At 33.0% G+C, this 23,726-nt stretch overlaps 1 protein-coding gene across 1 annotated transcript in view; it reads left to right on the forward strand.

Moving 5' to 3' along the window:
• The window catches only part of ADAMTS6 (ADAM metallopeptidase with thrombospondin type 1 motif 6), a 145,007-nt gene that overhangs the window by 74,743 nt on the left and 46,538 nt on the right, over positions 1 to 23,726 (forward strand). The window contains exons 11-13 of the mRNA XM_021534377.3: positions 8,339 to 8,480; positions 18,413 to 18,520; positions 23,525 to 23,670. Coding sequence (XP_021390052.1) covers positions 8,339 to 8,480; positions 18,413 to 18,520; positions 23,525 to 23,670 — 396 coding nt within the window. The remainder of the gene's footprint in view (positions 1 to 8,338; positions 8,481 to 18,412; positions 18,521 to 23,524; positions 23,671 to 23,726) is intronic.

Below are 23,726 nucleotides of genomic sequence, written 5' to 3' on the forward strand. Positions count from 1 at the left end.
AATCATGAGTTCACTGAAAACAGATCCTTAACCAATTTGTTTAGATGCTGGAAGATGGTCCTTATTGGAGGCAAATAACAGTTAGTTGACAGGTTCAGTGTCATTTGTGCAATCACGCCCTAAGAAATACAGCTTGTTCAGTAATTCAGACATTTATTGTATTTTAAGAGAGGGACTTAAACAAGTCAATTGTCCAACTATTCTTTTAAGGACAAAATTAGCATCTTCTTTTCTTTTAAGAATCTAACTTCAGAACAAGATGCTGTTGTGTATCTTTTCTGAAGGAACTCATCTAGACCAAAACCTTTAGACCAAAACATCAGCTTCCCACATAATGTAGAGAATCAGAATCACTGACTTGGGCTGTCAAGGTGCTTGAAATTCTGTAGAGTCAGTGGGCAGAGACAGACATTTAAGTGTTGGTGTTATTCAGACGAAGAAAACTTCTCATGAGTTACTGTAATAGGTTTAAGCCATTTTGTGTCACACCGCTTAACTGTGCCTCCACGCAGTTTTATATACTGGTATATTTAAGATGAATGTCTAAACTAAAGCAGTAAATGAGTAAATCATCCTTACCATATATGTGTGGTACAACTTTCTCACAATATAATTTCATTTGCTAAGAGGATATATATATATATATATATATGTATGTATGTGTGTATATATATGTGTGGGTGTGTGTGCATTTATTTAACACTAGCATTATTTTAAAAAATATACATAGCTATTTTGTTTTATAATTACCAATTACTTACTTTTGTTAATTCAATGCTGTTCCCATTAGTAATCTTTCTAGTATGTCATTGCAGCCTGGTTTTAACTATGAAAAAGAATACTGTTTTCATATTTCTTCTAGGATTATTTCACAGCTTTATAGTTCTAACTGTAAGCTTACTGTTCAGGTATTTCTTTGTAGTATTTGGGAGCTTGTTCTTCTTGTTACACTTCTGCTGTTCTCTGTCTCATTTCCTTCTATTTGTTGCTCTTCTCTGAAAAACTAAATTTTGATCCCATAATTGTCCTGACAATAAGTTGTCTGTTGATGAGGAAATAATTCAACATAAAGTGATGAAGTTATTTCTTATTTATGGATTTAGGGAAAGGAACATGATAAAATTCTGTGGTGTGTGTTATTCTGCAAAAATGATAAAGCTGAACATTTGTTCATAATGCTCCTGCACAGTTTCAAATTTCAGCCTGATGCATGCAGTGGTCATTCAAATTTTTACTGCCAGTTAAAAACATTTTTATCTTGAGCCTTTTTACACTGGGTTTTTTACTGATTTAGTTTATTATTTACTGTTAGCACCTCTATTATTCTTTTCCATTCCATAGGTTTGATTTATGGTTAAGTTTTTGAAGTCTGTGGGATGGCAGTGAAATTGTAGTTATATTACTATAAAGCCAGAAGTACTCTGTTGAATCTGTTTCCACAGTCATAATCTCCTCATATTTTTCGAGATACTTGTCTGTCATTGCCAGTGTTTGCAACTCTACTTGAATTTCTGTTAAAAAGGAATTTCACAAAAAAATCATTACTGAAGATACTAAGTGATATTTGAACTAGAGAAAAAACAACAATCTATGCATAGGAGATTCAATGATAAATTATTTTTCATAATACTTCAGGTGTATTTTTGTAACCTGAAATAGAGATGTTATTTTTCTTCCAAGCCACCTTGGACACATACTATGTTACACACCACGACTTTTGTACATGTTCCAGTTGTATAGAATACAATGTTAAATACTGTACTAAGAGTCAAATATAACTTTTCTTTCATCTACTAATCCTGGAATCTGTTTTCAGAATGTCATATTTCTCAAACATGCTCTGTTCATTATAAATCTATGCTTCTTATTGTCTGTGGACCTAATATCCTATAAATTAATAGATCATTTTTTCCTTAAAATATTTGATTTATTATTTCATAAGGTAGATAGTCTGTAAAACTGTACTTTGTTTCTCTAGTTTCTAGTTTCCTCACCAGCTTTTATGCCATCTCAATTACAAAAGGCAGCTGTTAAGAGTTCAACTAATACCTGCATGACACTTTTTACCCATTCACACCTTTCCTTAAGAGAGAACAGCTCTGAGAGCAGGTATATTTCAGTTGCAGTAGTAAACAGTTAGCAAGAATCAAAAAAATAATAGCAAGTTTCACGTGGCAACGTATCTGTGACTGCTTTTAGAAGAGTAGAAGAGTCTGCATCCTCACAGGAAAAATTATTTTTTTCCCCTAATATTTCTTGATGACTTAGCAACTGGTGAGAAAAATGCTGATTTAGAGTTTTAGAGGCCAAGCTGGCTTGGGATTAATTTAGCTGTGTGTAACAAGGCAGGTAGGACTTGAACATATTAGATGCAGATACCCAGCAGAAAGCAGATCTGTGAGACCTTTTAGATTTATAGCTTTGAACCTTTGCACGTGTTTGGGCCATGCTGTCATGGTACAACATTAATACAACTGGAATGGATTTTGATAGAATTTCATTACACATTCACAGTATTTTATGGTAAGGAAAGCTAATGTGGATTTACTAGTTTACCAGCTCAGGTCACCACTTTGCTACAGCAGTTTTGCACTGAGGAGTAGCTATGAAGTATCACCTGGAGGGTTATCAGTTCAGTCAGGCAGTAGCTGGGAAAGAAAAATATTTTGCAGGAGTGCTGGAAAGAGGATGAATATGGCTCAAAATATGACAATAAAACAAAGCAAATTGTGTGATGCTAATAGGTCAACCAGCACTCTCAGCAAGGATGATCAATGAGCACAGAGGATCAATGGCCAAAGGAAATATGTTTTTTCTGGAGAAAACATTCCCTGAAGCACATAAGAGCTATTGTCTGCCAAGCTTAAAATAGCTATTGTCTATCAAGCTTTTAGGTGAAGTGAAAGACTGACATAATTCAGTTTATTAGCTGAATTGTTCATAAGTGCTTTGCAATGGCTTTAATTTCACTAACACTATATGGATCTAATTCCACTAATACTAACTGAGAATTGAAAGCCTGGAAGGCAGTCTCAGGGGACAGAGATTTCTGTGAGATGAGTAGAAACCTGTAATATCTGTTCACAGGAGAAAAGAACCAAGCCTAAAATTTTAATGATTGAAAAACAATTAGTATGAATTTAATGCCATGCAGCATGTGTGTGTGTAAATAACATCTACTTTCTGTTTTAAAAAAAGCTGTGTGATTTCTGGAGTCATAGTTTATTTTTCTTGTCAGTAACAGGAGAGGAGTTAAAAGAAGCAAGATGGCCATCTCTGTCTTTCAAAGGCAGGATTGTCTTTTGAAGATGGAGGAGAACCAAGAGTCTTAAATTATTTCATTAAGATCTGTCACAGGAAATTCTTGGAGACACTCTGTGATTGCCATACAGCAAGATTTAGATCTTAGACTACAACTTTCTAAATCTGGAAGGGAGCCAAAACTATCTTTGTCCAAGCAAGCCCATGCAGACACTATATAAAAAAAAAAAATTCAGTGTTCTGGTCCAGATATCATCTGCCTAAGAATCTTAATTGTGCAGGTGAATATGCAAGGTAAATATAGGATACGTCTACATATGCCTCATGTGTTATCTGTGATCAGGTCCTTCATACTCCAGAAATATAAAGTAACTTCTGAAAAAGGTATAAACTAAGACTAGTTTTGGAAGATAAGATCACATCTATTGTATCATAATTTAATATCTCTTTCTACAAATCAGTGGAGAAAATTTGCATTCAATATGATGTGTTGAGCTACACTTTGGATTATAATTTGCTTCTTTTCTTTAAATTATATTAATATTTAAAATTTTTTTGCTAACAGGTAATTAAATAAAAAACATGTGCCCTATTTTGCTATAGATTTCTGAAACTTTGAAAGTCTTATGTTTAACTTAAAAGACAATTTAGTTGAAAAAAAGACCTAAGAGTTTCTGCAATTGTGGGATGACAATATGGCTTTGAGTGTTGACTTTGCAAGTATTACTCTTTGTCTACCTTTTGATTCATTTAAATATAAGGAAATTGTAAAGTGCAGAATAAGCATCAGATTTCCATTAACTTATTTATAGAGTATCTGATGAAATAAATTATTGGTCCAGTATTATATATGTTAATATCTCCTGAACTCTTAAAACCAGATTTTGGTAGGAGGATGGTTTTGATAGATGAACCAATAGATTCTTCTTTGTACAGCTGCTGGATATTCTAATGAATAAGATAATGCTTTGGAACATAGGAAAGCATGCATTAAAGAAACAGCAAATTGCTACTCCAAGCAAAAGGAACATTGAGTGTGATGAAAAGATTGTGCAAAATTACAAAGTCTTTTATATGAAATAAATACTAAGACAGAGCCAACCTTGGCATGAAAGAATGGAAAGAAGCTGATTTTATCAGATGAGTGAGTGGTAAATCTGAATTTCCCTAACATTCAATAAAGTTTTTTTTTTTGTAATTGCATTTGGCTTCATTTTAATTTTAAGCACACCAAATCCAAATCTCAGTTCTGTTACTTATGTCCAGATTCTACAAATATTTATCCTTAGATCTGTAGACTATTGACAATGTTTACCCATTAATGTTTACCCATTAATGTTGAGTAAAGCAGCTTTTGTAACCTGTACCGAACTATAAACTAGTGCTTTTAAAAAATCAGCTTTTACTTATAAATATGAAGTAAGGATTCTGTTAGGAGTCAGATATATTGGCATGCAAATAATTAATGGTATGTATATGTAAAAATGCTCTCTGTTTTTAAAAATATTTTTTACTATTTTTTTCATATTTTATGGCTTATTTGGTGTAAAAATTTAAAAAACGTTATGTATACTACCAATGTACGTATGTATATGATTGTTTAGCTATTAAAGATATTCACAAATATTCATACTATGTTTAATTTGTGATCATGAAGTGTAGCTTGCATTATAGTCCACATTATTATTATGAATGAAGCTATTGTGTGACATTCAAAACCAATTTTCAGAGCCAGCGTTCTGGGGTATTTTCTTCAGCCATTGAAGGAGCTGGGTTATACTACGTAAGTAGGGATTTTTAAGAATAGATACTGTAATAGGAACATAAACCCTCAGAGATCCATGGTTTTTGCTTTTTCTCTTTATTGGTCTTGAATACAACTGTGAAAACTGTGCTGAGGTGGTGATTCTGAGTTTTGTGTTGTTCAGTCTGTAAAGATTTAGAAATATTTACTCCCTGGTTGGTATTAATTTAGATGAGCAGTTAGCAGTGATAGCAGCCTGAAATCCTAAGCTTTCCTAGAAAATTCTAGTATCCTTGTTATCCTTTCAAATAGAAGAATAATTTGCTGCCCTGTGATACTAAAATACAACAAAAAATTTAAATTATATTGTAGAGTGTTTTAAAATGATCTCTGGAGACACTACACTGGAATACTGGGCTGAAATGACATCAAGCTTAGCTATTTCATAATTGCAACAAGTCGCAGTATGTCCCATAAAACTTCACAAAATTAACCTAAAGTTAGGAAAATGAGAAAAACCGTGAATACTATTAGTACCTTGTAGAGTAATAGAATGTAATGGTTAGTTTGAGATCATCTTATTTCTGTTGCAGACATTAAAGATTTATCCACCTCATGTTCAAAAATGCAAATGCTCTGCAGGGATATCCTGTAGATTTTTTTATTTGCTGTATATACTTCCTATATAAGATAAAATCACAAAGCACAAAAGCAATTGTGAGTAGAAATTTTCTAAAATTGTAGATATGAAGGTCCTTTTTTACATCTACACTTTTATATGCCTAACTGATAATAACAATTAGATCTCTGCTTATAAAGTTCTCCAAAACCATGAATCTTCTTGGACCCTTTTGGTTCAGTTCCCTAGATTTAACATAAATTTTTTTCTCAAGCATGTGGGCTTTGCTTTGATGGAACAAAGAAAGCGAGAACAGGGACATACACACAAGAGTATTGGACCATTGCCAAATCCTGTAAAAATTTTCTGGAAAGGTTAAATGGTCCTCAGCCTGTATTCATCCTTTGCAGAACTTTGGTCAGACCTTTCATTACCAATGTAAAGTCTCTGGTTTTATTAATGTGTTTATCAAGATCATGCCATTTCTTTTCCAGGATACTTCAGTTCCTGCAATACAGTATCAGGGATCAGTTTTGCTCGACTGTTTGAGATAAACAATAGAACTGAAGCAGAAGTCAGAAATAAATTTTCGGTCTAGAGGTTGTGATATAATGTAGCTAGTAAGAGAATAACTTCTCAGTAGTACTTTTCTCATGTAATTACTACAACAATATTTTATTATGGTGCAAATCAGGTAATTAGAGCAGAAGAGTCATATTTTTGTATTCAATACAAAGATTTATGACTTGCTTTTCTGCCATTGTATCTCTTGTAGAGTAGGTATGGATTTTAATTTAGCAAATTTTAAGGTTTAGAACAGGTTCTGTAATCTAATTTGGGCAGGGGTACATATGCCTGTGGAGAGAAGTCACTGAAGGCAATGAGGTTTTTTAAATGCTGTGCCCTTGGCCATCTGTTTACAAGATCATTGTTTACAATAAACAACAATACTGGAATCTATGAAAATGTTCCCATCTATGGCAATACTAGCTCAAGCTGGTGCCAAATGCTAAACTTCTCACTGCTTGTTTAAGGAAAGATTCTATCTGCAGTTTAGTCCAGACATTGCAGAAAAATTAGCTTGTATGTCAGTTCTTTTAATACTGGAATTAACATGCACTCCTCATATACACAAAATAGAACACTGACATACTTTAAAAGATTGAAGGATGTTTTCCCAACTTCTGCTGCATATATACTTGCAGCAATTACATGAGATAAAGGGAAAAGCACACCATTTTTTTCTGCCAGAACCACACAGTTGATATTTTTAAAATAGATTTAAGCTGAGCGGATGCATGGGTATGCATGCATGCAGGTGAATAACACTGAAATCCTTTGAATTTGCCATCAAATACTGTATTTTTTCCAGTATTTACCTAGTTCTTACATTAGTTGTTATTTGCCACCTTCTGAAGTGGTTGGCAGAGGTTTCTTTGTTTTTCCAAAGGATCTTTTCTAGTATTTTGAAGACTTGATCAAAAAGGTTTAAAATGAGAACATTAAATGTGTAGTTAAAGGATACTTTTCACTTTTTTTTTTTTTATCTGCAGATGAAAAGTATAGAAAATTGGAGATCTCCAAAAAACAGTGTAGAACATTCACTTCTGAAATTACGTTCCTTTGGCAAGGTGCATGGAAAAGATTTGGAAAAAAACAGAACATAAGTGCTGGCAAAATTGGTAGGAATGTCGGAAAAAAAATTTAAGTGTTGCCATAAGAATTCTTTGAAAATCCTCACTTATTCACATGTGAAATGAAAGTAAAAAAGCATCTGTCCTCTTTATGCACACTGACCCAATAAAATTGAATAATTGTATTTAGCAAAGTACAAAGTTTTCTAAAGAGAGCTCAGTTTGATTTTGGCTTTCTTTATCATTTGTTCCACTACACTAAAATATTGTGGTTGAATATGGGTATATTTTGGAAAAAAAACATCAACCACTGAAGAAAACAGTGAGTACAAAAAGAAGAAAATATTGAAGTTTGCAAAGATGATTTTTATGGTTGCAACATGAATTTTTTAGGTCTAACTGTTGGTACAGTAAAAAAAATCTTGGACCTGTACAAATTTTTTCACTGACCCTGGTATAGGTAAATTTGAAGTTCCGGCAGAATTTTTACCTCTGTAACCATTTTCTTCACTCGAAAGGAAGAAAGGCTTACATGTTAAGGTCCTGATCCTATAAACATTTTGTCATATTGAAACTTGAATGTGTTTTAGTTTTACATAAACCAGTTGAGCTGCTTCTATCTATAAGATTATAGTTAGCTGTTTGAAGGATCAGAAGGGTCATTTCAAAGTGTAAACTGATTTTTTTGCACTTGCTTGATTTGGTTTTTTTTTCATTTTGTGACTAAATTTAGCTGTTCTTCAGTGAAAACAAATAGGAATCCTAAACTAAAAATGAAAATCAGTCTTGTGTGGCTCAGAATTATCACACTTTAAAAAAGGATAATATATAAAATTATTTCACAATCTAAAATGAGCATTTTTAAAAATAATAATAATGATGAAAAATTATTTTAATTTCCTAATTCCCTCTAAATATTTTCTCTTGTTTATATGGGTGTACCTGCTTACTGTCTGTTTATTGCAATCATATTTGTTTCACACCCAGCACTGTTAAAAGTAATAACTAGATACATAATATCATTACTGTGATTTACAGTCAGTAGAATTCCTAATTGATTTGGTCCTTTATGTTGAACAGTTCGGGCCGTGGTACTTGCCTTGATAATGAGCCTCCCAAGCGTGACTTTCTTTATCCAGCTGTGGCCCCAGGTCAGGTGTATGATGCTGATGAACAGTGTCGCTTCCAGTATGGAGCAACATCCCGCCAATGTAAATATGGGGTAAGAAGTCTTAATCCTTATGCTGAGTGTTCTGCTTAGTCATTTGTATATATTCCTTTATAGCATAAATCTTTAGTTAGTTGGAGTAGTGGGTTACAGATTTCCAGTAGCATGTCCTGTGCCATCATTTGTAAGCAAAGGGTTAGTTTTAATCCTTATGCTGCATCTTTTGCTTGAGCCCTTTGTATATGCTGTACACTTAATGTGGGTAATGATGAGCCGGGTAAGCTGTTCTTTAATTGTAGGGAAAAAAAGAGCCCAGAACACTCGAGCCTGATCCTCGTAAAGTTTAATCGAGAATTTTCCCTAATTTCACTTGGTTGAGATGAGGTTTATGTTGTATTAATCTTGAAACATGAAGTCTATCTTTTTGGCTTTAACCTTTCTGTATAAAACTACATTTTGAAGTTCCTTTTGTACTTGTATTGATTGATCAGATATGATTTTATTTTCTTGTTTGTTTGTTTGTTTTTCCCCTCACATTGAGCCTATTGCATCTCACGTTACTCAGATATCTATTTTGAAAGATGAATTATGGTTCTGAGAATAGATGAACAAGAAGCTAGATAGAATACTGAGTAGCAAAGTACTAGCAAAGATTTGGCTGCAAGTACCAGTGTGCAATAATTAAAGTAAATAAATTTACAGTAGGAAAAAAACCCCCTTCAAATGTAGGTCATTGTGTTACAAATATTTACTTAAAATCTTCCAGGCAAAAGTATGCAGTTAAAGGATGCATTCTGCTATGCTTGTTATGAAATAATCAGCTGAGACCACACTAAGTAAACATTGAAGACATATCTTATGGTTTAAAAGTAAATAGTTTTAATAATTTAGAACTTTTAGATATTTCAGATTAAATAATTAAAATAAAACAAGAAATTTCATTTTTAATATTTCTGGGATGATAAATACAGTATTATTTTTGGGATGCCTCTTTGGCAGTTGCATTTTGGAAAGGATCTAAGAGCTATGTAGCTGGCTAACTAGCTCTGTGTCTTCTGATTCCTCATCAAGCCTCTTTTGGCCTTTATTGTTGCTCTTTAACTTCCCATCTCTATTTTTTAATAGCCCTATTTGCTGTCTCTTCTTCTAATTCATACCATTATTCTTTTTCTTTTTTTCTTACAATTTTTCACCACAGTCTTTTATTTGCAGTCTAGGGAAATCTGCAGCTATTTAATCCATGATTTATAGCACAGTCTTTGGAGACATATTCAAGATTTAGTTCTAAATTAAACTGGAAAGTTCATAATGTGCAAAACCTGGCTTTTTCACATATATGTAGGGGTTTTTGAACACTGTTGAGCTGTGTAACCATTGTTGTGATGATCATACTGCACAGTGCATTTTCTTAAACTAGTGTCTAAACCAGAAATAATTGTAAGTAATGAAGACAATAGCTTTGCTTTTTGCCTTCTGCTTTCTTTTTTTTTTTTAAGACTTTTTAGGGATTCCCTAAGAGTTATGGGAAAGATGTTGACACTTAATTAAGGCAATGTCTTCATGATACGAAGCTATGTCTTCATTACCAGACCTCTGAATTGATATAGGGTGAGGTGTTCCGTCAGTGTGCCATCAATATGAATGTAACTTCCACGTGTCTCAGAAAATAACCATCCTATTTTTGATCACAGGATTCAAACTGCATAAATTAATATATAAGTTATTGTAGAAATCTGCTAGTATCCATTCTAAGAAATAATATGCATTTAAAATAGTATATACATTTAAAAGTATTATCTGCCATGGTCATAATGCTCTGCAATGTGGCCATGGTGATTATTATCTTAGAGATCTGAAGTGATAATTTTGAAGCAGGGGGGAAACAGCTTTTGTAGTGCAGATGAAAATAACCTACTCAGAAAATATTTATTTATATATGAAATGGTTTCGGGACTGAAGAGTGAAACTGGATCTAAATCCCAGGACAAGCTAAATCAAATACTCTGCTCAGCTCTCTTATTATCAAAAATAAACAGTCAGTGCTTTGGATATTTCTATTCAACATACTATTCAATGAAGATGCCACTAATAGTTCATAGATCTTTTTCAAACAGATGTGCAACTATGATGGAAAAATTAGCAAAAACCACCTATTTAGAGAGAATGTAGTTTGTATACTACAGAATTTCAAGCATTTCTTTTCGTTCTTTTTATTTGACATATCTAATAAAAAAAGGTGTAGAGTGGTTTTCCAACAGGGAGTTTTGTGACTCAAAAGGAAATAAATTCCAAGTCTCAGAGAAAATTGCTTGCATTTTTCTCTTGCTCATGTTCTTTATGAACACTGATATTTAGTGGTGAGCCATGACAAGAGAAACAATTGAACTCTCAAATCAAAATATGTGCAGGCAGAAAATCTTCTGTGGACTGTGATGAACCTGTTGATATAATTGGTGTTTTTAAAAATAACTTGGGAAATCTTCACGTTCTTTCTGCTTAGGAATTCTGCCATAATCTTCTAACCTTTAGAAAAAGTACCTCTTTCAATCATGTAGCTTTAATGTTAATCTGTGGTTTTTGCCTTTTCTCCCTTATTTCCTCATCTGCTTCCCCTGGATATTAAAGTAAACTGTTGCTTTAGATCATAGTTCCTGTCCTAATTCCACAGTGAATTTTTCACTGTTAAAGTAGGAGCTGTTCTTACTTAGGAATGTGAAGTTAAATAACATGGAGAGGTTTTTGACTAACTAAAGCATCAGAACTCAATTACTAAAGGAACTTCAAGTTTCTGCTTTTGTGTGTGTTTGTTTATTGACAAGGGGACAATCTGGTATAAAAAGGAGCTCTTCAGGAGTTTTGGTGCTATTTTGAGGGCTGCTCTTAATCAACTCTTTAGTTACTTTCAGAGAGAACTCTTTTAGCAAAAATATTGCAGCCGTTGGTCAGATTTCTCTGTGTTGTTTAGCATGTTGAGACAAGAAGTCAAGGTGATGCCTTAGCTGTTGGAGCTGAAAAAATAAAGCTGTATTTTAGTAAGTAGACACTGATCTTTCTAGTGTTACATGTGCATTGTTCTTTATACTATACTATACTATACTATACTATACTATACTATACTATACTAATCTATATACTATACTGTAACCCTTTTGATACAGGGAAAATTTTACAGAATTTAGGCGAAGAGATGGGTATTTTGAATAAAAACTGAAAGGCAATGTCTCAAGCTCTTTAAAGTATTTCCTTTTTAGGGTATATTTTCACACTTAGGAGAATGTTAAATTTATGACTTAAGAGTGAGCCAAATTCTAATGGTGGAAATTGCACCGTTTGATATTGATGCATAGTTTTTTCCTGAAGGCAACACATGCTTTCAGGTATCTTATTGAATTCACTTCAGTGGAAGATTTTGAGGTTAGAAACAATGCTAGCTCCTCTTCAGTTATGTAATTGCTGGATAACCTACATCTTCTAGGATGATACAGTGTGGATTTTCTTCTGCTGATTGTCAGATGTGTCTCAGTTCTCTGCTGTGTTTTTGTTCCACTAACAGTTCAGAATCTCCTTTAGACTTTTGGTTTAGGTGATTATAAGGGAAATTGTTTCATTGACTTCTGATCTCCTTAACCTTTGAGCATCTGCCTAGTAAAGGCTGTTGGCTGTTTGCTGTCTCTGGATTAACTCAGGAAAGAATTTCAGTCTTGACTTTCAAATTCTGTGCTTTATGAGTTTAGATAATACCTGAAAAATGCCTAACTTACTGATTTTTTGGTTCAAAATCATGCTCTACTTTAGAGCTGGTCCCTACATTTTTAGGAGAGAGGCTAAAACCTCTCTCTTAAAAACTGCTTTTAGAAAACTTTTAAAAGCAGTTAATACTTTATGCATATGGTTGGTATTGCTGTGTTGCATTTTATGATCTGTGAAGCTGCTGGCTGCTAGCAGCAGGGTTTCAGAGATAGTAGCTTACAATTATTTGGTATATTTTTCTGGCATTTTGTGCTAATCAGGAGATTTTGGGAATTTAGGAGAATTTAGGAGACTAAATATGGTACTCTATATCTCTATCTCTAAAATATTTCCACTAGGGCAAGAAGACTGAATTGCAATTTACCCTAGTAATCAGGTGATACAAATTCTAACATTCATTAATTAAACTGTCCCTTTTCTCTTGAGATATGGATGTGGTTTGCTTCAGTTAAATGAGGAGCAGTAGTATTGAGCTTGATGTAGGGGTTTTATAGGAAGATAGAAGCAGAAACAGATTCTGGAAACTGATGATATTTCACAAAGAAAGGCAGAGAAGTCAATATTGTATCTTTGCACCAAAGCTACTGTTTTCCTTTTGTTCCCTCACTGTTGATACTATGCCTAGGATCATGCATTTAGTTGAATTTGGGCATAATAATAACTTAGTGTAAAGTGCCTTTTTTTGACCCCAGCTTCATATATCATACCATAGTTAATTTGCCCCTATGCTTGCTGTTTGTTAGCTGAGCATATGTAGTTTCATCAGGTGGATCTACATTGCATTGCTCACAAAGTGATGTTAAAAGTATGTGTAAGTAAAGAGAGGAATTGAAGATACTGGTATCATACTCTGTCATTTTTATCAACCTTTCTGTTTTTTTTTTTCTGCTTCCTAGTAAGTTGAAAGAACTCTCGCCTCTACTGTGCAGGCCTTCAGCATTACAAATGATTAAACTTTCAAGCTCTACTTGTGTAAGGACTTACAGGATTGTGTTGCAATTACATGAATTTTGTTCCTTCTTTTTTCTAAATTTATGATGTGTATAGCCAAGGGAAGTCCCAGAAGTTTTCCTCTTTCTGGAACCTAAAGCATTTCTACATCCTTTTTCAAACAAGTGCTTGCAGTCCCCTTTTTTTCTTCTCCAAACCCCCCTCTTTTTCCTTCCTTTCTGTCTTTGTTTTTCTCTTTCTCTGTCTTAGAGAAAGAGACACAGATGTCAACACCAATGTGCTGCATTTTATGAATGCTGTTAAGAAAGTGCAAAGAGAAACTGGTGATCAGAACAGGAGAAGTGCATTAGGATGATCATAGAAGCAATAATGGATGAGATTCCAGATACCGGAGTGTTGTTTGAATAGAGATGGATAGGTTGCATGGGTTTGAAAGGAAAGATGGTACTTGGAGGTGATTGACCTTGTAGGGTTCCTTTAGTTTCCTTAAGGTTCAAGAAGCACCCAATGTTTATGAAAGAATGATGGTAACATAATACGAAGGTGGGACTTAAGTTTCGCATTCTATTTCACATTCTTTAGGTGTGTGATTTATAACATGCTGCACCACTTAATGAGCTTTTGGTAGCGAAGCACTAAAATGGTAACTTTTGGATGCTTATCTGAACAAAACTTTGAATCTTCTGAAGTTCCCTTATTAATTAGGGTCTTCTAGTTTTAGTCGTCGAGTTGCTATCTTCATTTCAGCAATGAGCCTGAAAATACTCTGTTGATTTTCAGGTCTGAATTGCAATTCAAGCTAATTGTTTTTATGCTGTCTTTTAGCAAATGCTCTTCAAGAGGTGCTGCATATTATAAATTAAACATGCTGAAGTTACAGACAAACCTATTTAGGATTTTTAAATTTTTATGAAGAAAAGGTGAACCTCCCAAATTATCATAATATGCCTTGTGACTGTATTTTCCATCCTTTTTAAAAAAAAATTAATTTTATGGGCTGAACTGCTAATATTTGTTAAAAGCTTTCCTGAGTTTTGAAAATAAGAACAGCACAGCAATTTGATCTTTGCTCATATTACTGAGTTTTCATTGTGCTGTATTGTAACAATTTATGATGATTATGATACAGGATGCTTAGATGCTACATAATTTGAAATCCTATATGTAACTCTGCATGATGCAACAGAAGAGGCTCCATCATTTGTAATACTTAGGCAAAATGAAGGTAATTTGATTTGCTGTGTTTTTTTCTCTAGATGGGTTCAGCTTTGTTTAATTTACTGCAAATACAAGCATCCGAATTCCAAACTGAAGTCATGGAACCCTAAGATACACCGTTACAGGTTGTCATCTATCTTGTCTTGATCTTGTGAAAGGCCTCAGCTTCAGTTTATGTTTCCTGGATTTTTAAATTTTCCCCTTGTTTACTTTACAAATCAGTAGTTACTAAATCCAGACTTTTGGAGACTGGATTTGAAGTAATTTATTAATTTCCAGATTATACTTATTTCTCTTAGTTTCATTGAATTATTCAAACAAATATAATGTTGGCAAAATATACATTAGCTTCATCCTTTTCTGAGGAAGAAAAGACTACCCTAAAAGGGCCACCTGGTGGGTGGGTGTGGGTAGGTGTGTGTGCCTCTGTGTGTGTGTGAGTGTGAAAAAAAAGCAGTATATTTTCTATTAGTTATTTCGAGCCACTTTTCAGGGCAGTTTCTCATATGTTTTTAAGGCTGGCTTATTAAAAACTATTGATTAGAGGTGTTCCAGATAATGGTAGTAGTAAGGAAATAGCTCCAGTCAATAACTAAAGTAATAGCAGGTGTAAGGTTCATGGGTTTGAGCTGGAGAAGAGAAAACTTTATGAACCTTAGTCAGAACTTTGTTTAACTTTCCAAGGTCAGTTGAAAATAAAGAAGACATAGCCATAGGAACACCTGGTCTAATTCCGTTTTCATTTTAATGAAATAACAACATAGATGGATAGATGGATTTTTTACTTCTTTTTAGGTGTCTCATTTGTTTTCAAATTACTATTAATGTTATTTTTCGTTTCATGTACAGGGTGATGGAGAGTATACTTTAGAGTCTATGTTTTCTTTTAAATGCAGTACAGTGGGGAAAAATAAACAATATTTTAAATTTGGCTATATTTAAAAGATATTACAAAAACCCTTTCATTTCTTGTGTTTAATATAAATACAATCTACAAATTGATACACTGTGTTATTTTTGTGGATCTTTAGTGCTTTGAATAGTTTCTCTTTGAGGAAATATTCTGATGATTTTAGGATATTGTATATCTGTCTCAAACAGAACTCCTTTCTGATTTAAGTAGAGGTTTCTGCTCACACATTAAGAGTATGATAAAGCCCATAGTAATTTTACACCACTATAATTTTGTCTTTAGGGATCTACTGAGGTAAATTCTAGCTGAAATTACAGTCTGAAAAAGGATTATCAGAATATGTCAGTATTAGTATCTAGTTTTGATGTACTGCTTCTCAGAACAATTTAAGAATAAATGTTTTTCTCATTTTGTGAAGTAGGGAGGTGACTTGAACTGCTTGTAATCTTCTGACAAACAGACAAATTACTAAAATAATTTTGGCGTGCTGTACTCATTAATTCACACTGTTGAATTAAAATGTCAGGCTGGTATTAGATCAGTGAATTAGAAAAGTTTAATGCACCAGAGAAGTCTGAATATACAGAAAGACTCTATTGAAAGGAAGTTGTCAAATGCTTTCATTTGTAGAGACCTATGGTGAAGATGTTAATTATGACTTACATGATATATAGAAGGAATACTTATGTAGGCATTTCAGAAGTGGCATTCTGCACATAAACTCCGGAGCAAAAACCAGAATTCTGGATTCAAATAATCCTGAAACATAGACCTTTTAAAACTCCAGACTGCTATCCAGACCTATTTTTTTCTTTTGTCCATACTGGAATATTTGAAATATTTTTTTTCATAATGCAATTGAATGTTTTGCTTTTCAGAACATTGGAGCAAACTCCATGAAGTCAGATCAGCTGTTAACTTAGACATTTGAACTTGGTCAGATCTAAAATAAATAGAAGGTCACAAGTAGTATTACCACAGTCTGACTCTTTTTTATTTGACAATATAAACCACACATGAAGAATGAGCAAGTAAATTATACCAATTTTGTTCAACAAAATGAGGAAGTAAATTAAAGGTTAAACTAAATAAGGCAGGATTATTACAGGAGGACCTCATACTGTGTCTGAAAAGAATTAATTTTATGTTTTCATTTTGAAGTGAAATGTACTGTATTGAAGTTTGGATTCATGGTTGATTTATATGTGAAATTGATTTAGTGTTGAATTTAGTGTTGAATTTTGAATTAGTGTTGAACCTTAGTTGGTTGCTGTCAAATTCGTAATTGAGCTAAATTTTTCAAGAAGCTATGTGATGTATCTTCTGTTACTTCTCTGTTTTATTTTAATTAGTATATTTATTCACATGTATCTTAATTTGAAGATTTTTCATCTGAGTGAGAAAAAAATTTTGTTCAGAGTTTTAAGTAAATATTTATGCTGCTTGCATTTCTTTACTGACAAAAAAAAAACTAATTTGAAAAATTCTGCATTGGCTACAGGTAGACTTTTACAAGTGGCAGTATATCTCCCAAAACAGGCTTAATAATTTTAAGTTTTCATAGAGCCAGGCACTAAATAGGATGAATTAACTTAGGCCTAATTGACAAAAACTGGATGGGAAGTCCAGGAATCACCAGTTTTCTTTCCATATAATTTCAAACCATTCCTATAATATATTTTTTAATGGACTGTAGAAAAGATATCTTTCTTCTGACGATCATGAAATTAAATACATCCTGCGGACATCCCTGCAAGAATTGTACGAACTGATTTTAAACCTCATTAATAATTCTATATTTTTCAAGAAAAAATTCTATTGTTGAACTGTTGCTGCAGCTGCTAGAGAGTAATGTGTAAATAAATCAATTTTTATATGCAGTACAATGCAAGAAATATGAATCTCAGGTATAACATAACAGTTCTTCCTGTTGATGTGTATAGAACATAGGATGTATAGGTGTCAGATAGTTATTCATTACCTCGGAGAAACAATGAACCTGGAGGGGAGTAGACAATAACTTTAATTCATTCATACTGTCTTTTCTTTTTTTCTTTTTCTTTCAAGTTTCACTATAGAACCTCTACAAGGATTTTTTGTAGAATATTATTTCAAGCAGCTGTTAAATAAAATTAACAGTAAGGTTTATCATAAGATCATATTAAAGGTCTTGTTATATTCAAAATTTTAAAAAATATTTTAAAATATAGAATATGTATAAGGAAGTTGTGAACTTTTGCACAGATCCCAAGGTAATACAACAAAGATTATTGTGTAAGTAATTTACTGTAAAAGCAAACATCTCCTCATTCTTTTGTGTGTACACAGCTGAATCCAAGGGCAACTGAAGCAACTGTGAAGATTTCTGGTGTTCACCCAATTTTGGATCATGCCCACATTATGAATTTCAACCCTTCGCTAGTTTTAACAATTTATCTACAATATCAGCAGAACTGGCTTAATCTAAATTAATAAGTGGGCAAAACCAAATGAGAATATATGGTAGGAACAAAAAAGATGATTTGAAAATCTCAGTTTAACACTGACAACATAAGGAAATAGAATAGGATAAATCATTTATGAAAGAGCAGCTGCAAATCTAAAAAGTCTAAAGGACATATTTTAGTACATTGGTTAGTTAGTTCTAACTACAAATGCACTGCTTTAACAAGTGTTGCAGAAGAGGAGTATGGCTAGTCTGAGCTCAAAAACTTTCTTTTTACATACAGGAAAGAAAAATAATTGCTGCTGTTTCATATCTCATGATGATTGATATCCTTTTTGGCAGGTAATTTTGAGGCTGGTAACAGCCTTATCTGAAGACTGCTTCTATAACAACACTAAAATATACTAAGCTCAGTCTTAGCACAAGTCAAGAAAAAAGCAATTATAAAATATTACTTCATGGCAGGTGTGAAAAACATATTATTCTATAATTTTGATGCTTCCTGAATAGGTTTTTTGGACAGGATATTCTTAGGCAAATATAGAGGCTTCAAAATTGCTACCATCACAGCCATCCTGAGATTTCTCTCTGCAGACCACAACTTAATTGTCTCTGTTCAAAACAAATTTGTGTATACATGTGTGTATGAGGACTGGAAGAAATTTTAGGCTTTTATTCTGATCAACTTGCTTCTGCCTTCTTTCCTAGGAAGTGTGTAGAGAGCTCTGGTGCCTCAGCAAAAGTAACCGCTGTGTTACCAACAGCATTCCAGCAGCAGAAGGTACTCTTTGCCAAACAGGGAGCATTGAAAAGGGGGTGAGTACAAAAAATTTATTTGTTTGAAGATGGAATTTATTGTTCAAAGACTACAAGAAGAAAGAACTAGAAAATCAAAGTATTTCACAGCAATTATAACAGTTCAAACAAAAACATAGTTTATCATAAGTGTACATCGTAATGGAAAGCGTCCCACAGAATTTTTTCACCATTATTTTATATGTGTAATTTAATAATATATTTATCCTCTCTATGAAACTCTAGAGCTGGAATCAAAAAAAAAAACCCCAAAATATGTTCTATTTCTTCTGCCTATTTTTTGAGTAATTTTTTTGTAAAAACTCTTTTAGTTAATTTTTATTTTATTTTATACCACTCTTCCATTAAGGATTGTTACAGCTTTAGGCCTGCCGTGAACTTTGAAAATGTGCAACATAAATCTAGAGCCTGAATTTTGTTAGAAGGGAAAAAAATATTTTTTCAGATATGTGCCAAATCATACAAGCATATAGAAAAAAAGATGACTCCATAAAAATTTTTATAAAAGCCTGTATTTCCCAGTGACCTTTCTATTTTGACTTTGAATTATTTTTTCATTCTTCATTTATGCTTGGATAATTGTTTGGTTTTGTGGATTTTGATGTCCAGCTAAATAAACTCTTCTACCTAACACAAAAGTACAGAAAGTCAGTGTTGCAATAGATACATTTAACAATACAGTAGCTATCTGAATATGAAAATTTTGATTTTAAAACAATCTCTGTATATCAGTAGTTCTAGACATGAATGTCAGAAGACTGTTTCTCAGTTACAAGGCAAAATCTATACAGATCTTGAAAAGGAGAAAAAAAAATTAAATTTATTTTAAAGATATGTACTGGGGAGGAAAAAATGCATTCTACATACCTTTTTTCAAGATAACCTATTTTATGCAGGTTTGTACAAAGTGAAAAGAGCTTGTTATATTAAACCATTTCCAGTATCTGTCTGACAGTGGCTGCATCTGTTAATGAGATTCAGTGATCCAGATTGGATTTTTCTCTGAACATCTATTCTCACTCTGACTTTTGTCATACTAGCTGAGCTGGTTTCAACAAAGATAACAGTGCATTTTGACTTGCAATCTGATGTTTAAACAGCAAGAATGAAAGCTTTAGGGCAGCTGTCACAGTTTATTAATGCGTGTTGACGACTTCATTCAAGGCACATGATCTGGTATCACTGATGGCTTTTGCATACTGGGTTTGGAAATATTGGTAAACCATGTTAAATAAATGTATTGAACTGGTCATTTAAAAAAATAAGTGAATAGAGTTAGCCAATAAAAATAGAGAGGCATTCACATAGTACCAAAAATGTTACCTTATATTAGAGTAATAGAAAATGTTAGAAGCCCTACTCTAAAATCAACAGTCTAGATTTATTTTGGAACCATCCTCCTTTTTGATGACAAAGAATAATTTACCTCAATTATGTTTTTTGAACCATGAGACTACAAGTTGAGATCCTTTTAGACACTGTTGATCTATTCCCTTGTCAAGAAGTTTTAATCAGTTTGCGCTCTGCTGAACATCCTTTTCCAGTCACCAGTGCTTTGTTCCATCGTTAGATTTTATAGGGAAATGAGAGAATCCATACCATTTTACAAAGATAAACCTGTTAATCAAGGATGCCTGTTAACAGTGGAGAATTCTGTCCATAAACTGTACCCACAAGGCTTCATGTAAATTAAGTTCCTGGTAGCAATAAACCAGAAATCATGAGCTCTTTCCAAATATGTAGTTTCCTTTTCCAAAGAGTAACGTGAAATAAATAGGTTACTGCTCTGTAACACCTTGTTGTTATTGTTGTTGTTCTTGTTGTTGTTATTGTTATTGTTATTAGTATTAGTATGAGTATTAGTATTAGTATTTATTAGTATTAGCATTAGTATTGCTGCTGCTGCATTTGTACTGCAGTCATGCCTAAAGGCCCCAGCCAAGTTAAGCCCTATTTTGATGTATTTTGTGCAGCTACGTAATAAAATTAATTTTCAGCTCTAAATACCTAACAAGATCTCAGAGTATTTAATTGTATTTAGATATTTACTTATGTATTATGTGTAACAAAAACCCCAAACCATAATTTGATGCAATGTATATATATATTGTATCATCATATTGTATCATAATAATATATATTGGCAGAATGTGTAGGGATTTCTACAATTAAAACAGCCTAACCTTCTATAATAAAACCTTCTTTCAGTTGTTTTTATAAACTTGCCAAGCTTTTAACCCTTTGGGTTGAAATTTTCCATGGTAGATATCTGCTTACCCCTGAAAGTTTCTAGAGTGTTTTCCATTAGAATTATTCAGCTGTTTTCTGCATACAGGAAAAAAGAATATAATTGTTTCGTCCTGCTGATGGAACTGTTATCTGTTCTCTTTTGAAGCTTTAATATATTAATGAGTTGATGGAGGGTTTTACATATCATCTGGGTTCAAAAAGGTACACTTGTCCTAATCTGTAGTAAGAATTTTAAATAAACATGAAGTTTCTCCCTGGTCTTCCCAGAGATGTGGTTGAAGCTAAATTAACTGATAGATTTTTTAAAAATACATTGATGAAGAAATTAAGACAATGAGACAAAACTGATAGGGACACTTATATGTCATGTTTAATTTAAAGTAATATAAAATGTGATTCTTTCGGTAGATCATGGATTACATTCATGCTAGGGATGGAAAAGAGGGGCAAACATGCAAAAAATGAAAACACAGTGCTGAAAGGATAGTTTACCTAGCTACATTGTGGGATGATTTGACTTGCCATTAGACATTAACATAAAATAAATGTAAGTTATTATTGCACATTATGCTTTCTTGCAAAATAATTGTAGAATCAATGATTGAAAATTAGTAGTCAAAATTTACACTAATATTTTTCTTCCTCATACAAAATAGGAAATAAATTTTTATTTATATAAGAATACTTGCTGTTTGGTTTTTCTAAAATCATATTTTTATAAATGTTAATTCTGTAAAGCAGCTAATACTCATAAAAGTGATCTCTGTGTGCCACTGTATCATATTTTATTTTCTTTAGTTACTTCTTTTGGAAAAATTTCAGAGTCCTTTTATTCACAGAGGATTTGCATATCTTATGGGTATTTAAATGCATCACTATCATCTTTCTGCTGAAATAATGGACAATTATTCTTTCAATGTTAGAGAAGAATTAGTATTTCAGATCTAAACCTTCTGTAAAGAACTGTTCTTTTAAAATAGCTGTCACCTCCTCTTCTTTCTTCATATGGTAATTACTCAATAGTCCTGATTATAGCAGATGAAGTTGCTGTCATTCTTGGAGGAAACACATTTCTGCAGTCCCATTAGAAGTAATGAAGACTTATGTAATTTTTAATTACTGTAACAGAGATTCTATACATCACTGGCTTCTAGTGAAAGATACATTTTTACTATAATATTAAGAAGAGACACAGAGGTGAGCATTAAATCCTCAGATTTAAGATCAGTAGATGAGAAAACACAGCATTTAAAGAGATTTTACAGGGCAGCGTGGGAATGTGGAAGACAATGTTTGCATGACAGGGGTTTTACACAGCTCTGGAAAAATAAAGTAGGTAAATTGTACCTGTCTATTGTCTCTATAGTTCTAATTGTATGGAATTAGAATGGTTTACCTATTCAGTTTTATATCTGTGATATTCTTATGAGTTTAAATCTGCATTTCTTAGCTTGAATCTTGGTATGTTTGTAATGTATGTAGTGTAATTTAAATTAAGTTGGTTGCTTACATTTTTAATCTTAGAGGTATTTTAATTTTTATGTTTTGACTTTAGCTTTAAATATCTGTTCATGTACTTTTGTGGCATCTCTAATACATTGTATCAAGGAGATTTTGATATTTAATAATAAAATTTCTATCAATTTATCACAGTAAAGAGAAGAAAAACATACTATTTTAGGCACTCTTCTAGCTCACTTTATCTGGCTCCATCCTTATCGTGTCATGAGAGGCATTGCAAAACATTGTGAGGATGAGGGGTAGACGCAGAAGTTGTCTTTGGTTTTTTGTTGGAAAGGGTCTATATTACAGAAATTCGAGGGAGTTTAAAAACAGCACTTGCTCAGCTTTTGGAAGGGAAATGTGCAGATTCAGTTCATGATAGAGCTGAGTTCATGCTCTGCTCTGTCACCTAAGCCTGTAGTAGTAGGAAGGGGTATCTAATTCAGCTACTTCAAATTCTCAGTGATATGGTAGACACTAGAATGTGATCAAAATATGGGCTCCAGGATTATTTCTGAATGGTTTAGAAAAGGTCTCTGATGAACTAAATTATAAACTTGTTTTAATAGTTAATAATTTGGGCAATTTATCTGTCATTTTGTATTTCTGATTTAAGTAATAATATTGAAAAGTTTCAATGTTTGCCTGAATGAAGTACACATATTCATTCTGCACCAAACAAGTGGCTGGTCACTATTATAAAATGATGTTCTGTACCATGTCTAATGCTTTGGCACTACTTTTGTTATGTCTGTAGTGTTAGTGAATGAAATACTGCAAAAAATTCTTCCTTCATTGTAATGTCCTCCAGATTTTCTTTTATAAAAATAAATACTTTCTTAAAAATATTATTGGGGGAATTTTTCATTTTCTGTAGTGAAGCCTCTATGTGAGTCTTCAGTAGAGGGTCTTTTACCAAACTGGGCTTGGAAATGAATCTTAGTGTTTATAAGAATGTAAGCAACTTGCAGTTCCTTAATTGTGAAACATTAAGGAGGCTGATGAAATAAAAAATACTTCTGGTGTGTGTTAGGGGCCTATAATTCAGGACTGAGTGGAGACATTTAACAAATCACACACACCCTCACCAATGTCTAAACATGGCTAGAAAAAGTAAAATACTAGTCTTGTTATCTATACAGGGAATGCTAATGTCTATAATTGGTCATTGTCTGACCCTTATATTTTTCTGTCTTGATAAGTCTGTCAGCCTCCAAGCTAATTTTGTGTTTCTTTTGTGAAATCTTTCAGTGGTGTTATCAGGGAGAGTGCGTACCTTTTGGCACTTGGCCCCAGAGCATAGATGGGGGTTGGGGTCCGTGGTCAATATGGGGAGAGTGCAGCCGGACCTGCGGGGGAGGAGTCTCCTCATCTATAAGACACTGTGACAGTCCAGCGTAAGTAGCTAAAGTAAGCCGGAGCCAACAAAAAGACACATTTGGAAATTATTCAA

The sequence above is a fragment of the Lonchura striata genome, chromosome Z (assembly GCF_046129695.1).
Source record: "Lonchura striata isolate bLonStr1 chromosome Z, bLonStr1.mat, whole genome shotgun sequence".
NCBI lineage: Eukaryota > Metazoa > Chordata > Aves > Passeriformes > Estrildidae > Lonchura > Lonchura striata.